Source organism: Centrocercus urophasianus, unplaced genomic scaffold, assembly GCF_019232065.1.
Source record: "Centrocercus urophasianus isolate 14NV4802_14NV808 unplaced genomic scaffold, USGS_Curo_1.0 seq_16, whole genome shotgun sequence".
Lineage (NCBI taxonomy): Eukaryota > Metazoa > Chordata > Aves > Galliformes > Phasianidae > Centrocercus > Centrocercus urophasianus.
In genome coordinates, this window is record NW_024884711.1 from 19,611,346 (window position 1) to 19,631,948 (window position 20,603).

The following is a 20,603-nucleotide window of genomic DNA, read 5'->3' on the forward strand; positions in this document are numbered from 1 at the left end:
TCTTAAAGAGTAATATCAGTAATTAGAAATCAAGTGAATTGTTAAAAATCAGAACTTACTAAATAAACAATGAATAGGCTACAAACTGAGCTCAAAACAGAAAATGCTTACCTTATTTTTTGCAACATCGACGTAGAGATCTAACCCTGCCGGAACTGTAAACTTACTGTTCACTAAGCAACGAATATAGAAGCCTTTCAACTGCTAATTGTGGCTTACTTTTTACAATGTTTATTAATAAACTCATTTTCATGCAAGTTTAAAAGGAAAATACTAATTCCATGGGCAAATACACACTTGTTCATTACTCTAAATTATGTACATTGTATTTGCATCTAATATTCAGAAGTGCAAAGTCCACAGTGACATAAATAACAATAGGTTCATAAACTATTAGATGACAAGTTTCCAAAAACATTAGTAACTGCATCATAATATATCATTTTGTATACTGCTGAAATCAAACATTTTGCAGTAAAAGAACATACATTTCCGCTACATTCAAGTGATTATTTTATTACCATATATTATGCCTTACAAACTTTATTGAAGATCAGCAACAGCGCTACAAAACCATACCTTAATGCAAAAGATGTACTGCATGGTATGTGCAGGCATAGCAGATGAAAGAGAAGACCTGGAAAGAAAAACGAGCTAGGAAAACTTGTACAAAAATGGATAGTAATACTGTCTAACACTGAGTTATATCTTACTTATAACAGACCTGAAGGACTAAGAGATCCAATTTAGAAACATCTGTGCACTGTAGGTACAGTTTGGTGCAGATCAAGAGTGCACTAATGCAGACAATGTAGTACACGTAAGATAATGCACAAAATCAGCTGATATTCATACAAACAACTAATTTGTTTACAGTAAGTAGGGCAGCACAATTTTAGTGCTGCATCCTTGGCACTTGGTGATAGGACAACATGTATTTGGTTAAACTAATGTAATAAAGAGGATTTACACTGGTTTGTAAGATGTAAAACATATCCCTTTAAACCTTCTTGTTTTACAGCATTTTCTTCTAATTTTCAAGTTCAAATGAAAACATCATACACTAACTAGATATGGAAGACATTTTAGATATTGGTTTAAAGCAAGATCTTACATAAAAAATGACAGGGCGACCAAGTAATTCAAATGATGTTAATCAAATTTGCTAGCGATATCTCGTGCTGAAAATGAAGTCTGAAACACTGTTGTTTGTTCTTAAAAAGCAATCTTGTATTAGAACTCGCAATCTCCTTATGGTCTTTTCCTGAATAATAATTTATTTTTTAATGCCCCTTTCATATATAATAATTTCACTTAAAAGACCTGAAGTCAGTCATCTGAGAAGCTGTAACCAAATTAAGTTTGGCTTAGGATATAATATCCCAAAATGAAAGATATGCTCTCCCAATAAGAAAGCATGTTTCATCTGAGAAAGCATTCAAATTCAAAAGTGATTGTCTTTGTATTAAACAATGTTAACATCCATCTGAAGGGAGCCTGTTTACTTTTGCCTGCTTTAAACTGGCTACATTGCCACTTTATATTATATATAACATATGTAATAAAATATTAAGATGGAATGATGTAACGTTTAAAATTAACTGGTTTAAGATATTTTACAAAGACATTTTATCATATATGAACTACACAACACGCAAGAGTATGAAATATTTTGAACATATACACACTTCTGTACTTTCATGTAGCCTATTATTTCCCACCAAACATTGGTGTCTACGATTCTAAAAATCCTCTCAGGAAAAAAAAAGAACAAAAACCAGATAGATGCTTTGTCGGTGGTTTTTTTTTGTTGTTGTTGTTGCTGCTATTTGGTTTTTTTTTTTTAACCTCTTGAAAATCAAACCAATTAGAAGTAGAATTTCTCTAGTGACTTTTTGTTTCCTTTCCCATTTTTGTATTTTGCACAAAGCTCTTGAAGTGGATCCAACATACATTAAAGGAATAGCCTCTCGGTCCGTTGCAGTGCAAGTTGCTAGGAATAAAATTTTAACCCAAATTGACCCCTTCCCCACTATGAACATTGAAACCTGCGGTCAAAGTGTCAATACCACTCGTTATTGAGACTCCTTTCCCCCTTATTTAAAATGCAAATCTTTTCAATATCCATTTTAATGAAAGTATTTGCATAGAGCAGCCTTGCATTATTTCTAAAGAACATTATGAGTGTTTTAACACAAGATAAGGCACATGTTTTTCAACATTAATAATCTAAAACTAATCCTGAGGAACTGCTCTTCCCCATCGGCAAAATCTGCTTTTTTAACATACCCTGTATTACCTGAAGAAAGCAGAAAAGCAGTACGGAATAAACCAAAATTCTTTTGATGAACTAAATTCAGAACACTAATAGCTCCTGATCATAGTGTAACAAATTCATAGATAAAGAATTAAGTCATACTCCAAATAAATTGTCTTTGGGGGGAGGAAAGGATACAGCCAGTAGCACTGTAGATGTTAGATAAAAGTTCACAGAATGTGGACGAAATCTATAGTGAGTTTTGCTAAGATAAGCTCCTGTCAGAAACAAGGTAGCTAAACTGTGAGGCACTTAAGGTTGACAAGAAAAGGAGGAATGCAAGGGATCTGTTTCATAGAAAACCTGAATTTGCATATCGTATCCTTGTATTAAGCCTTCTATTAAAGTGCTAGAAATGGAGACTTAAAACAAAAGGATTTACATATAAAATAAGTGATTAAAGAGCTTAGTATGCATTAAATTAAGTGCTTTTGATTCTCATTTCAGAGCTTTTTAATTTTTTAATTATTTTTTTTTTTCATGAAGTCTGGAAATAATCCAAGTGTGAAATTATCTTCCTTGTGCCAATGGTGCTATTTGTAAAGTGCCCAATTATTTTTCTAAATAACAAAACCATTTGCCTTATCTTATGTTGTATAGCATGACATAGTCTTTAGTACATATGTAATCCATATCACAATGACACAGTCAGTCTGATGGAAAACAGCACGTGCATATTTTTAAGTCAAGAGTTTTAATTCCACCTGCCACCCTAAAATGTTAGGGTCTTGGATTACATATCCACCAGTACATAGTGCAATCAACCTCAGTTTTTCAAAATCTAATTTAGCTGTTGAAGTCCAACGTTGAAAGACAGACTTATCAAGCTTTTCCTCAGAGCAGCCTGATACCCAGACAAAATCACAGATGGAGCTCTAGATCTGAATTACATAAATCCACTAGATGCCAAATCTGGGAAGGATCTGGGCTCTGTTGGATGATGAACAGGTTGAAGATGTGTGGCAGTTTGTGAATTACTTATCACATCTAACTGAGAGGGATATGCTTCATTTACATTTCCTCCATTGAAACCATTTTGGAACTGGTGGGAAAAAAAAAGATAATATGAATGGTTAGTATGGAAAACTGATGCATTTATCTTTTAGAATCTGCCTGAATGAACAGATTGGATAAGCCCATCTTAAAATACAATCAATAGCTTTAAAACTTTGTGTTAAAGTACGGGCTTAATCACCAGTGAAGCCTACCCTTGCTGAAGTTAGTGAGAGTCTTGCTTCAGGTGAAGGAAAGAAACATCATTATTTTCTAAAGCATAATATAGTTTCCATTTGTAGAAAGCAAAATCTGAGTATTTCTAAATTCCAAATCCAGCTGTTACATTTAAAAGCAACCTATTTACATAGCTTCATGTCTGCAGTGGGATATAGATTTACAGCTCTTACAGGAATGCGTATTCAGTCCTATTTGGTTGCTGAAATGTACTGCATTCAACCCACAGGCTAAGCTATCATAGGATGGGCTTTCTAATAAATGGTCTTCATTTTGACAACACCAAATAATAGCAGTGAATGAGTTTCATCAGTCTTGACATAATTGTTCATAGGATTATTTTAACCATATGATGTAATGCTTCCTGTCATGCTATGAAAAAATATTTTTTTTCTACAAAATACTCCATTTGATCACGCAAAGAAAATTCACAGAAATATTTAAACATTTCTATTATCTCTTTGGGAGTAGCCTACGTTGGAAGTATTCATTCATTCACTCAAGGTTTGTCTTTAAAACATACATTATACATTCACTCATTCATCTATCAAAACATGCTGGTTTTGTGGAAACTTCTTTTGTTCCTGCTGGGCAAACATGGAAATTTGGTAAAACATGCAGTTGTTCTTCTAAATTCTTAATGACCAGACTACAGCTGTGTGAATTACGCTTTAAATCAAATATGCCATGCTCATAAAGATAGAATAACATAAGTTAGAATAATTTGTGGAAGCAGTAGATTACTTCAGTGTTAATATGAGAAGTGCATTCATTAAAATAAAATTTCTAACAAAGTTCTCTGCACAGAATCAAGTAGTCAGCATGTTTTCTCTTGTTTAGTAAAGGAACTGACCTTAAACAAGCCATCAGTTTATCCAATGCCTTTCTGCCCACTGAAACATTTTTGGTGATGGAGACTACGCTGGCTATTTTCCTAATGCAAATGCATGAGTTCAAAGAGTTTCCGTGGGTACCACAGGTTAATCACAAGTTAGGCAAAAGGAGAAGGCAGACGATCACAACAGACTCTTTTTAATCCCACTGGTTTTTTTTGTGTAGAAACCATTGGGAGGCTGAGGAAAGGACAGCAATCTGCACTGGCAGAGCTGAAGTCCACCCACTGTCCAGCCTCCAGGTGACATCAGGAGGGCAGACTTAGTCCCCCACTCCGAAGTGACACCTGCTATCCACTTACTCACAGCTTTACTGCAGTTACCAGTAGCCAGTAAAGTCAAACCTAATTTACTTATTATCATATGTTGTGATACATTCTCCCTACTAACAATAAATAAAAGTGCTTTATTTGCTTTGGTACAGATGATGCTTTACAACACTACAACTTCAAGTGCAGCAGCTATACTTCTAACATACTACTTCCTATGAATGTGCTTATTTTAAAGTTCCACTATCTCCTCTGATACCTCTGGAATTCAAACATATGCAAATACTGGGTTGTCTTTTCCTGCAGCAAGGACACTTCCAGGTAACATGAAAACAAACTTTCTTTGTATTTAAACATTTATCAACAATTTCAGAATCTTACTTTGCACTCAGACAATAAAAATGTTAATTGGCAGATGAGAATAAAGGTCAAAACTAAGTACAGTCTGATACAAAAGGATACAAAAGGTTGCAGGTTTTTGTTTTGTTTTTTTTCTTTTGTTGTTCTGGGGGGTTTGCATTTTTCTGATGGTTTTTCATTTTGGGTTGTTGTTGTTTTGTTTTTTTTTGTTTTGGTTCGGTTTTATTTGACCAGTATGAAGCAGTATGGGTTGCAGAAAACCATGCTATTTGTTTTAGGACAGGCAGTTTCTCCACCCATAAGTAAGCTGTGGACCTACTAAGACTTGGAGATAGCTGTCAGCTAGCTACAATCACTCTTATGTAAACAGTGTAAGGGGAATAATTCTTTTTCATCTCATCAAGAAGTGTGCCACTCTTTTAAGCTATGTGGACAAACATTCAGCAATTCTCTTCAGAGGTAAACAAGAGCTGACACGCAGAAGAGTAGCATCAATTCTTCATTAGGCATCCGCTTATGCAATGCTATCCAGATCCATAAAGCATGCATACATCATGGCAAAATGAATGGAAATTGAACACTCTGACAAAGGCTAAATTTTCACAAAAGTAGCCTTTGTTCATGCTTTTATGACAACCAGGTTAAAAGAAATGTTATTATGGCAGTACACTGTTCCAGCAAATAAAAAGTAGTAGGAACTCATTTAGTGTATTTACTGTCATAGTCATATTTACTGTCTTAGTCATTAGTGAAACTTGGAATTATTTAGGTACTGGCTCATCAAAACCTTTGAGTTATATCAGCATAGCTTTTAAGAAAAAAAAAAAACAAATTTTTAGCCCTGTTACAGGGGTGAACTTGGATGATCCTGGAAATGCTTTGCACCCCTGTTATCAAGCACTATCTTGGATTAATAACACTGGCCACAGCTCTGCAAAAAACACTCAAGTGCTGTGCAAGCCCTGTGCCTGCAGCTTGTCAAAGTACTCGCATGATATTTCAGCCCTTGGACATTTTCTGAACTGTTTTAGCTAAACTTACGTAATTTGGTAATTAGATTTTTTCCACAAATTAAACAGTTTTAAGAACTGTATGTTTTGTAGTTGTATTATGCATACCAAGAACTGGGTATGTTCTACTTGCATTCCTCACCGATGGTTTGTGTAGTTATTTAACAATTAATATTTTAATTTGGTAAATGCTTATACACACGCAGAAACATTTACAGGAGGATCACTACTTTACCACATAAACTCATTGGAGTAAAAAAAAAAGAAGTGTGTCCCTGTACTCAAGCACCATTAACAGAAATAAAGGTTATAAATTAAAAGACCTCAGCAATGGCTATGCAAAAATCAGGAACTGTGTTTTCTTCTTTTAATTTTAAAATTAATTTTATCCATGAGAAACTACACCTAAAACTGTACTTTGTGCTAGAGCAAGACTCCTCTTTTCTTCTGCTTTTATTTCCACTTTCTGCAGAATAATGTAAAAATGCAAAACAAAAGTCAATGTAATTATTTTCCCCCCTTTAGCTTTCAGCAGACTTAAATAGTAGCTTGAGAAAGCTGGCTTTTCCTTACATCCGCACTACAACAATATCTAGATACTTTTCCAGACCCTTACAACACATTCCATGAAGATAAATCTGTCAGACAGTATTGCTGATATCATCTTGTTCCCCTAAAAGCATACACAAACTCCAAACTTTTGACCAACCTGCTTCTCCTTTGCTCCCTTTGGGAAAATTACTGGTAGGTACGACATACCAATTCACTAGTGCCAAAGAGAGCTACCAGGATGCAGATACATATATACAAAACCTTTATCAAATGCAACTCAGTTCAGTCTCATGAAAATAATCAAAGCAAGGACATTCACTCACTGATAACCCACCAGCTGCAAACTCAGCAACTCAATTATGACAAACTGCATCCCAGCAGCCACTGAAAACAACTAAAAATGTGATTCAAAACACAAGCAAAGTGACAATGCTGTTTACCATACCTTGTTTAACAATGTTTGCTGATTTGCCATCATGGGATCATATTGCATTTGATCCATGCTGTTTGGCTGTGCTTCTTGTGTGCACTGGTACATAGAAACAGCACCTGCATAACACGTTTGTGGGGTTAGCATAACCGACTCAGAGTTTATCCCACAGTCAAGATTTTCAGGGGCCTGCTGCAAACAACCAAGAAAATCCTCCAAGTTGGAAGAAGCAGAATAGGCTGATCTGTCAAGTCCTGCTACAGGGAAATCCATTTGGGAAAAGTTAGAAAGCTGTGGCATCATTGCTGTGGGTTGCTTGTAAGGAACAAATTCTTGCCTGCATGCATAGGGTGAAGTGTTTACTTCTGATTTGTAAGAAAACTCAGCAGCAGTGGCTTGCATGTCAGGGAATGTGTATTGCTGGGGCTGCTGCTGTGAGCAAAGAGGCATGCTGGTGCCAGGGCTCCAATTTGTGAACATCCCATTGACTTGCATATGTTTCATTTTCTGACAGAGCTGATGTTGCTGTTGTTGCTGCTGCTGCTCCATGAGCTCTTTCTGATGCTGACGAATTTGATGCTGATCTAATTCTTGCTGTACCAAGCAACCAGCATTCTCGACCAGGGGCTGCTGCTGGTTACAGCCCAAATATAAGAAGTCAGACTTATTTAAGGAATCCTGCACATAAGTCAGGATTTCATCAGTGATGTCAATGTCCCCAATATCATCCATACCAGATAATTCAGTTTTAAAAAACTCCTCATCCTGCTGAATACACTTTAGATCTTCAAAGTCAATACCCAGATTTTTCATGATGCTATACAAATCATTTGTTTTGTTATCTTGAAAGAGCGCTGCACTGTCTTCAGGAAGCGGCACACTGCTGTCCTGGGAACACTCCATTAATTCCCTCTTGAGAATATTGTGACTTCCAGCAGGTAGGAGACTATCTGTCCAGTCACTGCTAACAACACCACTCAGTTCATCCCTGCTGTCTGCAAAGAAGTTCCGCTCAAAGGAAAGTTTGTGAGATGCTGGAGGACAGAGATACACAGACTCATCTTGCCTTAACATGGCACCTAGAAGGGAATTTGGATCCACAGAATCCCTGTGTAATGTAGTTTTGCCTCCTTTTCCTGTGGTGGTTTTATTCCTTGGCTGAGAGGCATCCGATAAGCTGGACATAGGGAAAGACAGCTCATATAACACAGCCTCACCAGTGGCAAACATGAAGGGCAATTTCATGTTACGCTTCCGTAGATGTTCTGCTCCTTCTTCATCTCTGGAAATAAATCATGTATATAGCATAATACTGCAGCACTCAACAGTTATACAGTAATCTTTTTGTCCCCTGGAATTTATATAAAAAAATAAATTATTCTATTGGAAGACATTTTTCAAATTCCTAGCTATTCCAGCTCAACTTGACTCAATGAGCCAAGAGAGAGATTATGAAATAAGGAGCTTATGACTGTAATATGACCTTTATGTGTTACATTTGTAATTAAATCTAGATAGCATACACCATTTTCTGTGTATTAGTAGCTGAAATGAATGCAAGTGGCCTTTTACCATTTGTTGTGGTTTTCTTGATAAAGCAAGTAAATGAATACTTCAACAGTGAAGCATTAATTTTCATCATTTTACAAACTCCTCTAGAAAAATTATTTTACCTGTAATCCTAAATTCTTTATTATATCGAATCCAATTAAGCACCAAAAGACCTTAATATATATTTTTTGCTGTTTCCTCCACATAACCACTACTGGGATTTTTGATCTTTACTAACGAGAATTCTGTATTAAGTATACCTTAGATGGAAAAACTTGGTACTTGTACTACTCTTACTATTTACATGAAATAAAAATGTCAAAGATCTCATACATAAATAAGAACTATGCCATACAAGAAATACCAAAATCCTTTCCAACATTTGCTAGGAAATAAGATTTTCTTTTTTTTCTTTTTTTTTTTTTTTTGGAGTTCCAGATTTGAAGGACACTTATTTAAAAATGAAGAACAACTTTCTGAATGTAAACAAGATCAATGAAAAATGTTCAGTTTCTGAAGCACAGTGCTTTATATAATGATGACTCACGTAAGAGGTCTTTGTGTGGCAATGATGTAATCTGGTCTTCCATTTTTATAGACAAGGCGTGCATTTGCCTGTACCCAGGCCCACCGATTTTCTTTGGTTAGAAGCCTGAAGACAGTCATTCCACTCTCACCTGTCTTCATCACTAGAGTTAAAGAGTAAACATACTGTTTACTGTCAAGTGAAGTAAAATAGGAAAATCTTGCTTGTCATGAAAGTTATCCCATTCTGCAGAGCAATGTACAATCTCACATCCTCAGTCACACATTTCTGTAAAGCACTAATAATGTATTCCGAGTGCAATATGACAATCAATCACTTTTTTAAATGTCTATTTTAAATTATCAGTAAAATAAAAGCAATAATAGCCAAAATTACAAGTAATCATTAGATATCCACAACATACAGGCAACAACATCCTGAATACAAGGGGACTAAAGAAACAAAACAGCTTTCCAGGAAAAAAAGCAACAAAATCTCACAAAGACATTTTTATGCCTTCCAAAGACAATTATATTACAACTAACAACAAAATAAAGAAGTCCATCAAATAGTTACTTATCAAACACAGTACTCTTGTCACATTTTTATCTAAAACAAATTATGCCACCAGACTCAATAACAGAAATTTATAAGACACTAGCATGCTAATTCAGAAATTAATCATAAAAATTTATCAAAAGAAAATATATTATTTCCTAATAAAAAAGTAATCTCTGAAATATTCACTAAGCCCAAAGGAACCTGCTGAATAGCAGAAATCAGATTGAGCAGAGAAGGAAAAGAGCAAGATGTGACAGAAACTGAAATTTAGAACCAAAAAGGCTCTAAATAGGGATATTAAATATATATTTTCATTGAGTATAAACTCTTACAAAGAGCAAAAGATCATGTAAAATGAATAGTATGTTTTTTGTTAATGATGACAGAAGTTTAAGAGTACTTTGATGTTTTTACTGTGAATACACGACTTGATTTTTCATAGTCTTTCTTGAAGAATGGAGCTTACTTCGGACATGATTTTCAGCACAATAAAGCATATCAGCTGCATGAATGAACTGGTATCCTGTTCCTCTCATACACAGCTCTGCTTCAGTGTATCCCAAGACAATCTTTCCTCTGAAAGGTAAGAGCAAAAGATTGCAACATTGCTGATGAACCATTTCAATGAACAAACGCCAGGCAAGATAATTATGGCTAGAACATTTTAGACGTAAACGTTACCTACATTTAGCAGCAATACCGGTTGTATGCAGAAACATGAGTGCTCTAATAAAAAATGCAGTTAACAAATCATTAAACTTTTACCAGTTGGCTTCAGTGACTTGAAACAGGTTTGCAAAATTGTTAGATCATTAAATAAAGATGCATATTACAGTTCAGCTACACTCCTAAATTCCAAACTTTTGAACAAATGACTACACCACTCACCATATACTTTTACAAGAGCCAGCTCCCATTTGTTTCAATAAAACACACTTTTTACTAGGCCTCATCTCACTGCATTTACCTATTTTTACTTCTTGCGTGTAGTATTAAGTAGGGGGCCTAACTTTAGTTATGCAAAACTGTAGAGTTTATCATTTGCAATTTTTCAAAATTATTAAAAAATAAAGTGCATCTCTGAACTACACCCTTTTGTTACTGAATGGTTCAGGGCCTTGGGATTTGTATTTAAGCTTTCCAAGAGATACATCACAGAAGCACAGGCAACAGCTGTCAGGGTTGGCCATGAATAAAATGCAATACTTCAGTGCACATCAGGGAGATGGAGAACTTTAAAGAAGTTGTGAGTGTGCAATGAGATGCATAGAAAGATATAGAAAAAAAGTAGTAATAAAGAGTAGGAAATGGGATGTGTGGTGATCCAAAGGTAGAAAAGAATGGGAAAAAAATAGGAAACAGGAACAATAACTGCACTGTAAAACACGACAAAAATTGAAAGCTTCTGGCAATGTATAATGAAAATAAAAAGAGAGAAAATTAAAAGCTTGAGTTAAAACTTTATTATTAACTTTCATTTGTAGCACCTCAGAGAACTCAAGAAAAATATTTTGGTTTATCAGTACAAATAATATTGAATAATTCAATTCTAAGTTATTCCCTAAGTATGATCACAGGAAATATCCCACCAGAAATGAGTCTGAAAACTCAGTATTATCAGCCAAAAATAGGAGGAAGGGAAGAAGGAAACATATTTCTTTTACATAAGGAATCATCTTAGCGGGCTTAGTGCTATGCTGATACATAGTTGCCTTGTGTTGATCCAGCAATGCAAAAGCTTTCCCAGTTTTCAAAAAGGAAAAAAAGAAGTGTTTGGAACCAGGCATTCATAGCACAAAAAGTTAACTTAATTTGTAGTGAATAACATTTCAACTGCTTTCACATCTATCTGAAGTGCGCAACATAGAGCCAAAAAGAAACACTTATTCTATCATTTCTAAAACCAGGCTTCAACCAGATGAAACAAAATTTTTCTTCTTCTCCAATTTATTAGTATATTATATGTTACTGCAGACTAAATGAGACTGGTGTTTGCCTTTTTTTATTTTTTAAAAGATTGAGAGTAAGAAATCAACATGTTTTTCCAGAAAGCACACCAAGTAAACTTTACTTCTCTATGTACTATCAGGGCTGAAAAGAAAAACTGTAACAAATTCTAACTCAGTACTGACTGAAATACTAACTAGCTTTACATTTTAAAGCCATACTTGAAACTCAACAGCCAATGGGAGAATGCTGTGCAGAATAATTTACTTACTTTGCATCACAGCCAATAGGTGTGAAATCCAGTTTGTGTTTTGTTCTGAAGATGAAGTTTTTGGTTCGTATCTCAAGGATAGAAGGTGGTTGTAGGGGAGTTGCTACCGCAAACAGAGCCAGCTGTGGAGACAATGCAGCACCATCCTTCCCTTTCTTGTTTTGTCCATGGAGAAACTTTAATCGTCCTTGAAAATTCATAGCCTTAGGATTATGAAAAAGTAATTGTTACAGGTTGGAGATACTTAAGATGCAGATATTTCTGTTACTAAGCAAAATGTATAGTGGTGGGTTTTTTTTAGACCCACCAGGTTCAAGATTTATAGAATGGCATACACAAAAGTTAGATAGTAAGTACTGAGTACTCTTGTTATTCTTCTTAACATACAACTTAAAGATATATGAATTATTATACTTACTAAAAAAAAGAACTAGTGGGAAGGATGCTTTGTGAAATAAATACATAGAAAAGCAAATGCCCTTTGAGATTTTAAAATTTCTAATGAACACAGTATTATATATATTTGCAATTAATATAACTTTTCATTTATTTCAGTCATTAGCACAGTATATGCAATTACGTACAACTGCAAAAATCTTTTATAAGCAGTTCTATTTGTACAAAGTCACTTAGATTATAAACTCATATTTCTTTTAAAATCCACAGTATTGAAAAATAAAGCGTATACAGAAAAAAGAGCAACGGCAGTAAAGGAAAAACATAGTTCTGTTGATTACTATAACTCCATAATTTCCTTCATTTCAAGACACTCAACTGAAATAATCCTTAAAATACTCTTTAAAATAATCTTACATGTTTGTAATTCACAAACTATGCAGTGTTCCACAAAAAATTACTCATACTTCATGTAGAAAACTAAGCCACGAGAAATTAGAGAATTTGCCCGTAATTGCAACATGTTAAATGGGAACCTAGAAATAAAGTCTTTGTCATTTAGTGTCACTAACTGAAGTATACTGGGTAAAACCCTCACACATCAGCAGTATCAGTAATGAAACTGCAGTACATATCGTAAGCACAGTGTAGATTTAAGCACGTGTGGAAGTTTTTACATAACTGCAAACTCACCAGAAACCCAGATGAGTTATCCAGGAGACATCGTAATCTGCAGATGAAATTCCTTTCCATAAAGGAAGAATTCTCTGGAGGAAGTTGGTCTGGGTTATAATAATTTGCTGGCTGTGAAAAGCCATTATCTCCTACAGGAAAGGATTATTTATAATGATTATTTTTAGAAGAACACCTAGTGAAGGCTATCTATAACAAATCATCTTCCGCCTCATAAACAAAGCCTTAGGTCATGACCTGAGCAAGAACAATGTAAACTGAAAACATCCTCAGAATTTATATCAATTACAGCACTAGGTTAAGTATCACTTCTTCTAACTGGATTACAATTTAAAGGTTACGGTATTTTAAAACTGCAAACAATTTAAAATTGAAAACAACCAAAAAACACCCCAGCAAACAAAAAAAAACCACATTGTTTTAGATTCTGAATCAGTTGCAGAGAGCAGATCTGCTAGAGAATATAGAACCACTGCTATAATGACAGATCTTCCACAGTGAAGTAGACATTCAGTAACAGAAACTCTTAAGAACTGATCATTCAAATGCTCAGTAAATGGTATCAAGCTGTGAAGCCATTGCTCTCCAGATGCTCAGCTGAAAGCTGTTGGGAGCAATAAATGAAGAGGCAACTTTAGAGGATCACTACAATAAACCAATCTGAGCACCTTTTGTATTAGATGCCAAAAAATAAAATAAAATAAAATAAAAATTAGTAGTATTTCATAACTAAACAGTGAAAATACTTCTTCAAGACAATGCTGATCAACAAAATGTCATAGTTACTGCTCCAAAGCTCCAGAATCTGGAATTCTTCTGCTTAAAAATGGTAATAATAATAAAAAAATAAAACAAATGACAGTCACATGACTAACCACTAGGATTAACAACCTGATTATCTTCTGCCACTTTAGGATAAGCATGTGCTGCCAAGTGGCATTTAGGAAACAGACTTAAACATTTGGAATATAAAGTAAAAACATAAGGTAGATCAATAAACTGCTGATAGAATACATATGTTCTGTATGGGGCCACATAGAGACATCAGAGCAAGTCTACTCAAAGCAAATTTAGCAAAGCAATCTTGTTTACAATACATATTAAAATTAAAAAAGCTTAAAAAAGCTCATTCCTGAGTAATTCATAAACATATACAAATTAAGAAAAACAAACAGTGTAAAGCATTGCTTTAAGACTGCTGTATCTCCATAATTTTTAAATTAGTCCAGATACTCTGAGAGAACTGTTTACCATGCATGTACAAATAGCACTACTGCAGAAAGATCCTGAATTGACCTTCTAGACTTTGCAATGGATTCAGAGATTGTATGCCATTTGCTCACCCACCAGACTATGTTTTCTGAAACACAATTCTGTCTTTTGGACAGCTGGAAAAACTTACAGACAGGCTACGTGTTTGGTGCAGTGACAGATCCATTACGACTAACTGCCCGTTCAGTTTAATCTCTTGTTAACTCAAGGGACTGAATTGGAGACATACGACATCGTTGATGTGCTCGAGCAAGAGACCTTGCAAACTACAGGCTATATAAATCTAACAGGAACGCTGAGTCACCCAGCTCACCAGACAACAGCATTAGGAGACTCCATTTTTTTCTTAAAAGAACAACTGTGCAAGCTCAATTTTTGATGAACAGACCTCCAGTCATGGAGGAAAAAAAAAAGAGTCTTAGTTGGTAAAGCATAAGAGAGGGGAAACCGTGGAATTACAGCCATCAGCAGAACTGTACGTTAGCCAAGGCCATTATTATGAGCTGAGCTGATCCTACAGATAAGAACATTCAGATTCAAGATGGTTGCCACCTAACTTTGATACTAGAAAAAAAAAAAATTAAAAATTCCTGTCACATGGACAGCTCTCAGCAGGTAAAAGCAAACTTACTTCCTTACATTCTACTGCTGCAGATCTTTTTATGTTTCATTTTTTTCTTTTTGAACTGCTTCACCGCAGGTGAGAATTTTCAACACTTTTGTATCTGAGGCATTGTTTCTCCAAGAGGTGCTGAAACAAGTCAGATGCTCTCCAAAGAAACAAGCAAGGATAGTGAAGAAAGGGGCAAGAAACTGTTTGTAAATTTCAGCTCATTTTTCAAGGATATCAACTCTGACACCCCCTGAAAATCTCTGCAAACACATCAGTTAAGGTTTTCTCTAAATAGTTAATGCACTGCATTTATCAGCACTGATATTTCACAAGTATCAGCATGAAGTAAGTCCTTAAAACATATTTTCGTCCAAGTATTCTTAGTATTTGTGTCCCTTTGCTGTTGCCAGAATCTTACTCCCGTGAGACCAGCCACAACTGAGAAAGGTGTCAACTAGTGTGACAGAAAGACTACAGTCCGTTTGAGAAAGTTAATGCCTTAAAGCAGATATTTGGGACTGAAAAATCAGAATCTTGCAAACTTCTCTGAGCCAGGGTTGGGAAGTATGTCTAGGAGGCCCAGGAACAGCTGAGGAAACCCGTGGTCTAGCAGCATACCAGAGCACTGAGAAGCAACCAGGCTAAGCTAACTGGAGCATAATTAGTTCCCAGACTGAGACTGGAATCCGTGATTAAGCCTGAGCCCAATTATAACATATCTATAAATATCTACATAATGTTTGCTGGATGCATTTAAAAGGAAGCAGATTAAAAATAACAAAAATGGGTGGTTCCTTATGATCATAGCTTTTATCCTATGTTATGAATATAAATTCAGTTTAGAAATCCTCACCATCGAAACACTTTACACTATTTGAGGCATGAAAATAATTCAGCAGCTTTTAGTAAGCTAGTAACACAAGGTACAAAACATACTATTGTTTGTAATCCTGCTCAGCATTTGCAATACTTCCATTGCTCAGTAAAATCTGATGCTAAGGCAGGCTGGTATCACAGTATTCAAACACCACATTTTCACACTGAGGTAAACAGAAATCCACCACATAAAAACATAACTTCTGAGGGGCAGTTGTTTTCTACACTAAATTACAATATTAATTAATTGCGTAGAATGTTTTCCATTGGATTTTGTGTAGATTGATCCACTAATAATGTGTTGTTCACTAAATGAGAAACTTAAATATCTTAGCTGTGTGCCATACAAATAACATCAGCTGTTTTTTGGGTTTTTTTTTGAGATTTCTCTGTCAAATCATGGCCTTTCTCAACTATAAAACAGTAAATGGGTAATTGTTAAGGCTTTCAAATTGCTTTAAGAATGATTAATTTATTAAAACAACAACTTTTTTTCTGGATTAAAAAAGCCTATAATTAAACAGTAACATATATTTAAACAACTATTGTGCAAAACGAAGTATTACAATTGTTTCAACAGTTTTGTCATCATTGTTAGGAAGACTAACACTTATCACATGGCACGTAAATACCTGTAAAAACATCTCTGTTTTGATCTGCATGCAACATATTTTTCTTCAATAGTTTCCCAATACTGCAGGTCAGGTAAGGATCAGTCATGATAATGTATGGCAATCTAAAACTAATATGCATAATTCTTGGTTGTAAAGGCTCATTTATATCATCTTTCTTTCCCAAGAGAAGCAGTGATTTACACAGTAGCACATGTAGCATAGTCTATAACACCATAACACTTTAACTAGTATTAGTCATGGAAAACATCTACCAGCCTGAAGTGCTTTAAGAAGCTGTCATACCCTATTGTCTGCTGGCCATCTTAAGCTAATAAATTTGGTGTCATAATCTGTTATCAGGAATAGCAGACTTGAAAGGGAGAACATTATTGCAGAGAAATCACGTTTCCATTCATACAGTGATTAGGTATGAGGTATAACTGAGCATGAACAAAGAGAAAAAAACCCCACAACTTTCTGCATTTATTATACCACCAAAAGAAATTCCCTATTCTCGCTGGTCGCAACACAAACTTGTACGATTAACTGCTTTGCTATTTTCCACAATAAGTAAATCAAATGAGACATTCAGTCATTCTTGCTCCAAATTAAAGTATTTCACTGTAGAACAAAATTGGTGTGCTTGTGGTGCTGTGCTATAAATAGCAGTACTTATTTAAAACGCAAAAAGAGCATTTTTATATTGTTGGCTGAAACATCCATAAAATTCAAGTAAATTTAAAAGTCTCTATTCCTTCCTTTGCTCATACAAAAGGATCTTTTAGAAAATTAATCTGATAAGCAAACATGAAAGTTAGCTGTTTCTCACCTTGCACACTAGGTCCAGAATCTGCAGACTGGGCAGGATTTAGTGCCCAGTGTAGCTGACGTTGAAACTCGGGTCTGTCTTCAGTGTGAATCAATTCAAATACACTCTGGTGTATAATATCAGACTACATACAAAAAGGAAGAAGGAAGGAAATAAAGAATATAAGACTTCACTGACAATATGATGGAAGTTGTGTGTTGCCAACATTGCTACTGGCACAATGGAATAATCTTTGCTCAGGAATAAAAACGTACATTTGCATGCAAATAGGAAAACTTCATGAAACGCTTTTTGGCAGCAGAGAGAAGTAATCAGTCACGCCCATGACTGCAAATACGTAAAATCATAATAAAAATATTACCTTACAACAACAAAAAAACCAACGATTTCTATTCTTTTTTTTAAATCTGTTTTTATCTAAGAAGCCTAGCACTGTTGTGCTTATGTTTTGTTTAAATCATTTCCTCCAACATACTGGTAAATAAAATACTTGCCAGCTGGTTCTTTGACATGGCCCATTCTAGGTGCTCCAGGAATACAAAAGTCACTGAAGACCATAAACTCTCAAAACTAAGTCAAGCAGATTTTGAACACTAGTTCAAAGTCTTATCAGTCCTTAAGAATGCATTAAAATCTGTACTTGTTAAGTTCCTGTATCACCACCATTTGTGTGGTTAGGAGTACGATCTAAATGACAAAGTTACAACATCCAGGATCAATTGTCGAAAGCAATTAAAGGAGAAAAGACAACCATAATGGGAAAAATTCCACCTACAGTATTCAATAGAAATATAAGTCAATTGAGAGGAATTAAACTGCTTGTTTTCTACATAAATCAAAAATCCAGCCATTATATAAACACAAAATATTTTAAAATAAAACATAGATCTAAGAAAATTAAATTGAGTTGGCAAAAGTAGAAGTCAAATTTTGCCCTGATAAATTTCAAAGAAGAATCAATATTTTCCAGAAAAGATTGCCAGAAATGCAAATTTCTAAACCTTCAAGACTCCTAAATCATGTATATGACTTATTGGCACTACTATACAAACATTATACAAAATCTTTTTTTTCCAAGTATTTTTCTTCATTTTCCAACACTGAAACAATCTGTAACTTAAGTAATAATAATGTTTTGCTTGGAATGTTTTCTTTTATGCAAACATTCCACAAACCCTTATCAGTTAGCTAAACTTGTAGACCAAGTAGAGTTTTTCTCTATTTTTAGGCATCAATTGTATTTATCATTGTCCAGTACTCAACAGATGTGAAAATAAATATAAACTGATAACTACGTGGAAATATTTCACCACAGAAGCGCAGTAAACACATATGTGTTTTGCAGAGATGTAGCTCATGGTTGAACAAGAAGGTCATTTGTAACTCAGCACATTTTTAAAAAAATCTTATGTCACAGCAGAAAATTATTCAGTTTATGTACCAGTGTACTTAATATTGAGCTAGATTTAATTGTTGTCATCTATGCAATACTCAGTAATTCAAGTGCAGTCTCCGATATCATCCAGAAAAGGGCTACTGCCTAACAGGAATTCTGTATGCAGGAAGAAGAAAAGGGCAGGGATTGCCAAAGCCGGCATCACTGGACCATCTTTGGATCAATCTGTTCATTGATCTGCCTAACACCCACGCAGAGATAAGAACCAGCACAGCTTAACATAAACTAATCCCAGGAGGTGCATTACGCACAGAACATGTGATCTCTGGATCTTGGCCTTCACTATTTTAGTACATGTTTTGCAAGGCCATACATGATATTCATGATAAATTATAATTAACAAATGCTTGTTTTAAATTAATAAATGAGTGGGAAGGAATGGAGAAAAACAGTGAACTAAAAAACCTACAATTACTAAAATCGTTGAATAGATACTTAAGAAAGCCTCAGAGCATATGGACTTAATTTTTATATGAAAGGTTCCCATTAAAATAATTACCTTCCCACTGAATTATGTCTCATTCAGCATCATAAACTGGGTAACACCACAGTATAAATTTCAAACAGTTGTTCCAGTAAAGACTAATTAAGTGTGAAAATTTCCTATCTTGCCTAACTCAGCTTTGGAAATGGTATTCCTGTTGTGCTTGGCTTGAGGTTCGATTTTAGCTACATGAGCTGATAGAAAAGTAACACAATTTCAAAGTAATCAGCTCAGAATATCTGACTGTGAATTTTATCACACAATCAGACCCTAAACACTGGTGCACTCAGAAATTAACAAAAATTTCTGCAACAAAAAAAAAAAGAACAAACAAACAAACAAACAAAATCTTACTTGCTGGAAACCCAGGTAGTCTTGGATGGTAGATGAGACGTAAAAAACCAGAGCGTCTGCTGTCACAACTAATACAAAGCCATTTAATGCCTGGGAAAGAAATGCAGCAATGTCAGCTTCAGAGACAACTTTTCAGATAATAATTGTGGCTTTAACTTTACCTATACCCTAGTGTCACAATGAATTGTGAAGTTCAAGAACACACCATTATCTTACAGCATAAACAGAAGGATTCGTCATCACCTCTCTCTAAAGCACACATGACGCAATAAAGAAAACCGCATCTAAGGAAGAAAAACGTTCTGGAAAATTCCAGGAAATGAGTCAGGGGAGAAGCAAAAACTTGTTGATGACTTGTTTACTCCTAATTGTTGGAGCTGAGGGGCAGCATGAAGAGCTATAGGCTAATCGAGTAACAACCCTAGTTCACAATGGTTGCACAGTTCAAGTCTTCAGGACATTCAAAAGCCTGCAGTACAAAAGGGAGAAACATCACAAACTGATTCCCAAAATCTCTTCTATTCATAGCACAGACAGGCCTAAGTGGACAGGAAATCAAGCGATCAAGAGTCCCTGTATAGCCAACAAACATTTTATAGCTTACTTAAAATAGAAGACCTCTGCACAAGCTGACTGTTGCAAGCAAACAATGTTTTCGAAGAGATTTCCCCCTCCATGTAGAAGCAGACTCAGTGGCTCCTTGTTCAAAGTCACGCAAAGGACATTTATCTGAACTCCAAATCAATATGGTTCATGGCAATTGTTGTGATAGCAAACAGAACATTTGTGACTTGGCAGCTCATCTGAAAGGTGCTGATTTACTTCTATGGATTTCAGTCAAGATTTAACAAAAGGCCGTCTCGAGAGACTGAATTAAGTATGTTGTGCCACTTAATTTCCTCAGCTGTATTCAAAGTTGAATTTGGCCAGCATACCAAAAAAATATTTTAAAAACTCTTCATTATGCAAAATTATTGTAACTATTAGAAAATGTAAAGTAAGTGAAAGATATTCTATTTGTTACTGTAACAACATAATAGTATATTTTTCTTATGAAACAAAATTATTTATTCACAAATTAACCCCTTTGGCACCATAC

The 20,603-nt window shown here is 35.0% G+C and overlaps 1 protein-coding gene across 2 annotated transcripts in view; it reads right to left on the reverse strand.

Moving 5' to 3' along the window:
- Positions 1-215: 215 nt before the first annotated feature.
- AHR (aryl hydrocarbon receptor) overlaps positions 216-20,603 on the reverse strand; it is a 61,366-nt gene continuing 40,978 nt past the window's right edge. For both annotated transcript variants that reach the window (XM_042816629.1, XM_042816630.1), the window contains 8 exons: positions 19,505-19,594; positions 17,211-17,334; positions 13,007-13,137; positions 11,918-12,120; positions 10,166-10,275; positions 9,160-9,301; positions 7,077-8,343; positions 216-3,359 (listed from right to left, as the gene is read on the reverse strand). In XM_042816629.1, coding sequence (XP_042672563.1) covers positions 3,204-3,359; positions 7,077-8,343; positions 9,160-9,301; positions 10,166-10,275; positions 11,918-12,120; positions 13,007-13,137; positions 17,211-17,334; positions 19,505-19,594 — 2,223 coding nt within the window. In that variant the 3' untranslated portion in view covers positions 216-3,203. The remainder of the gene's footprint in view (positions 3,360-7,076; positions 8,344-9,159; positions 9,302-10,165; positions 10,276-11,917; positions 12,121-13,006; positions 13,138-17,210; positions 17,335-19,504; positions 19,595-20,603) is intronic.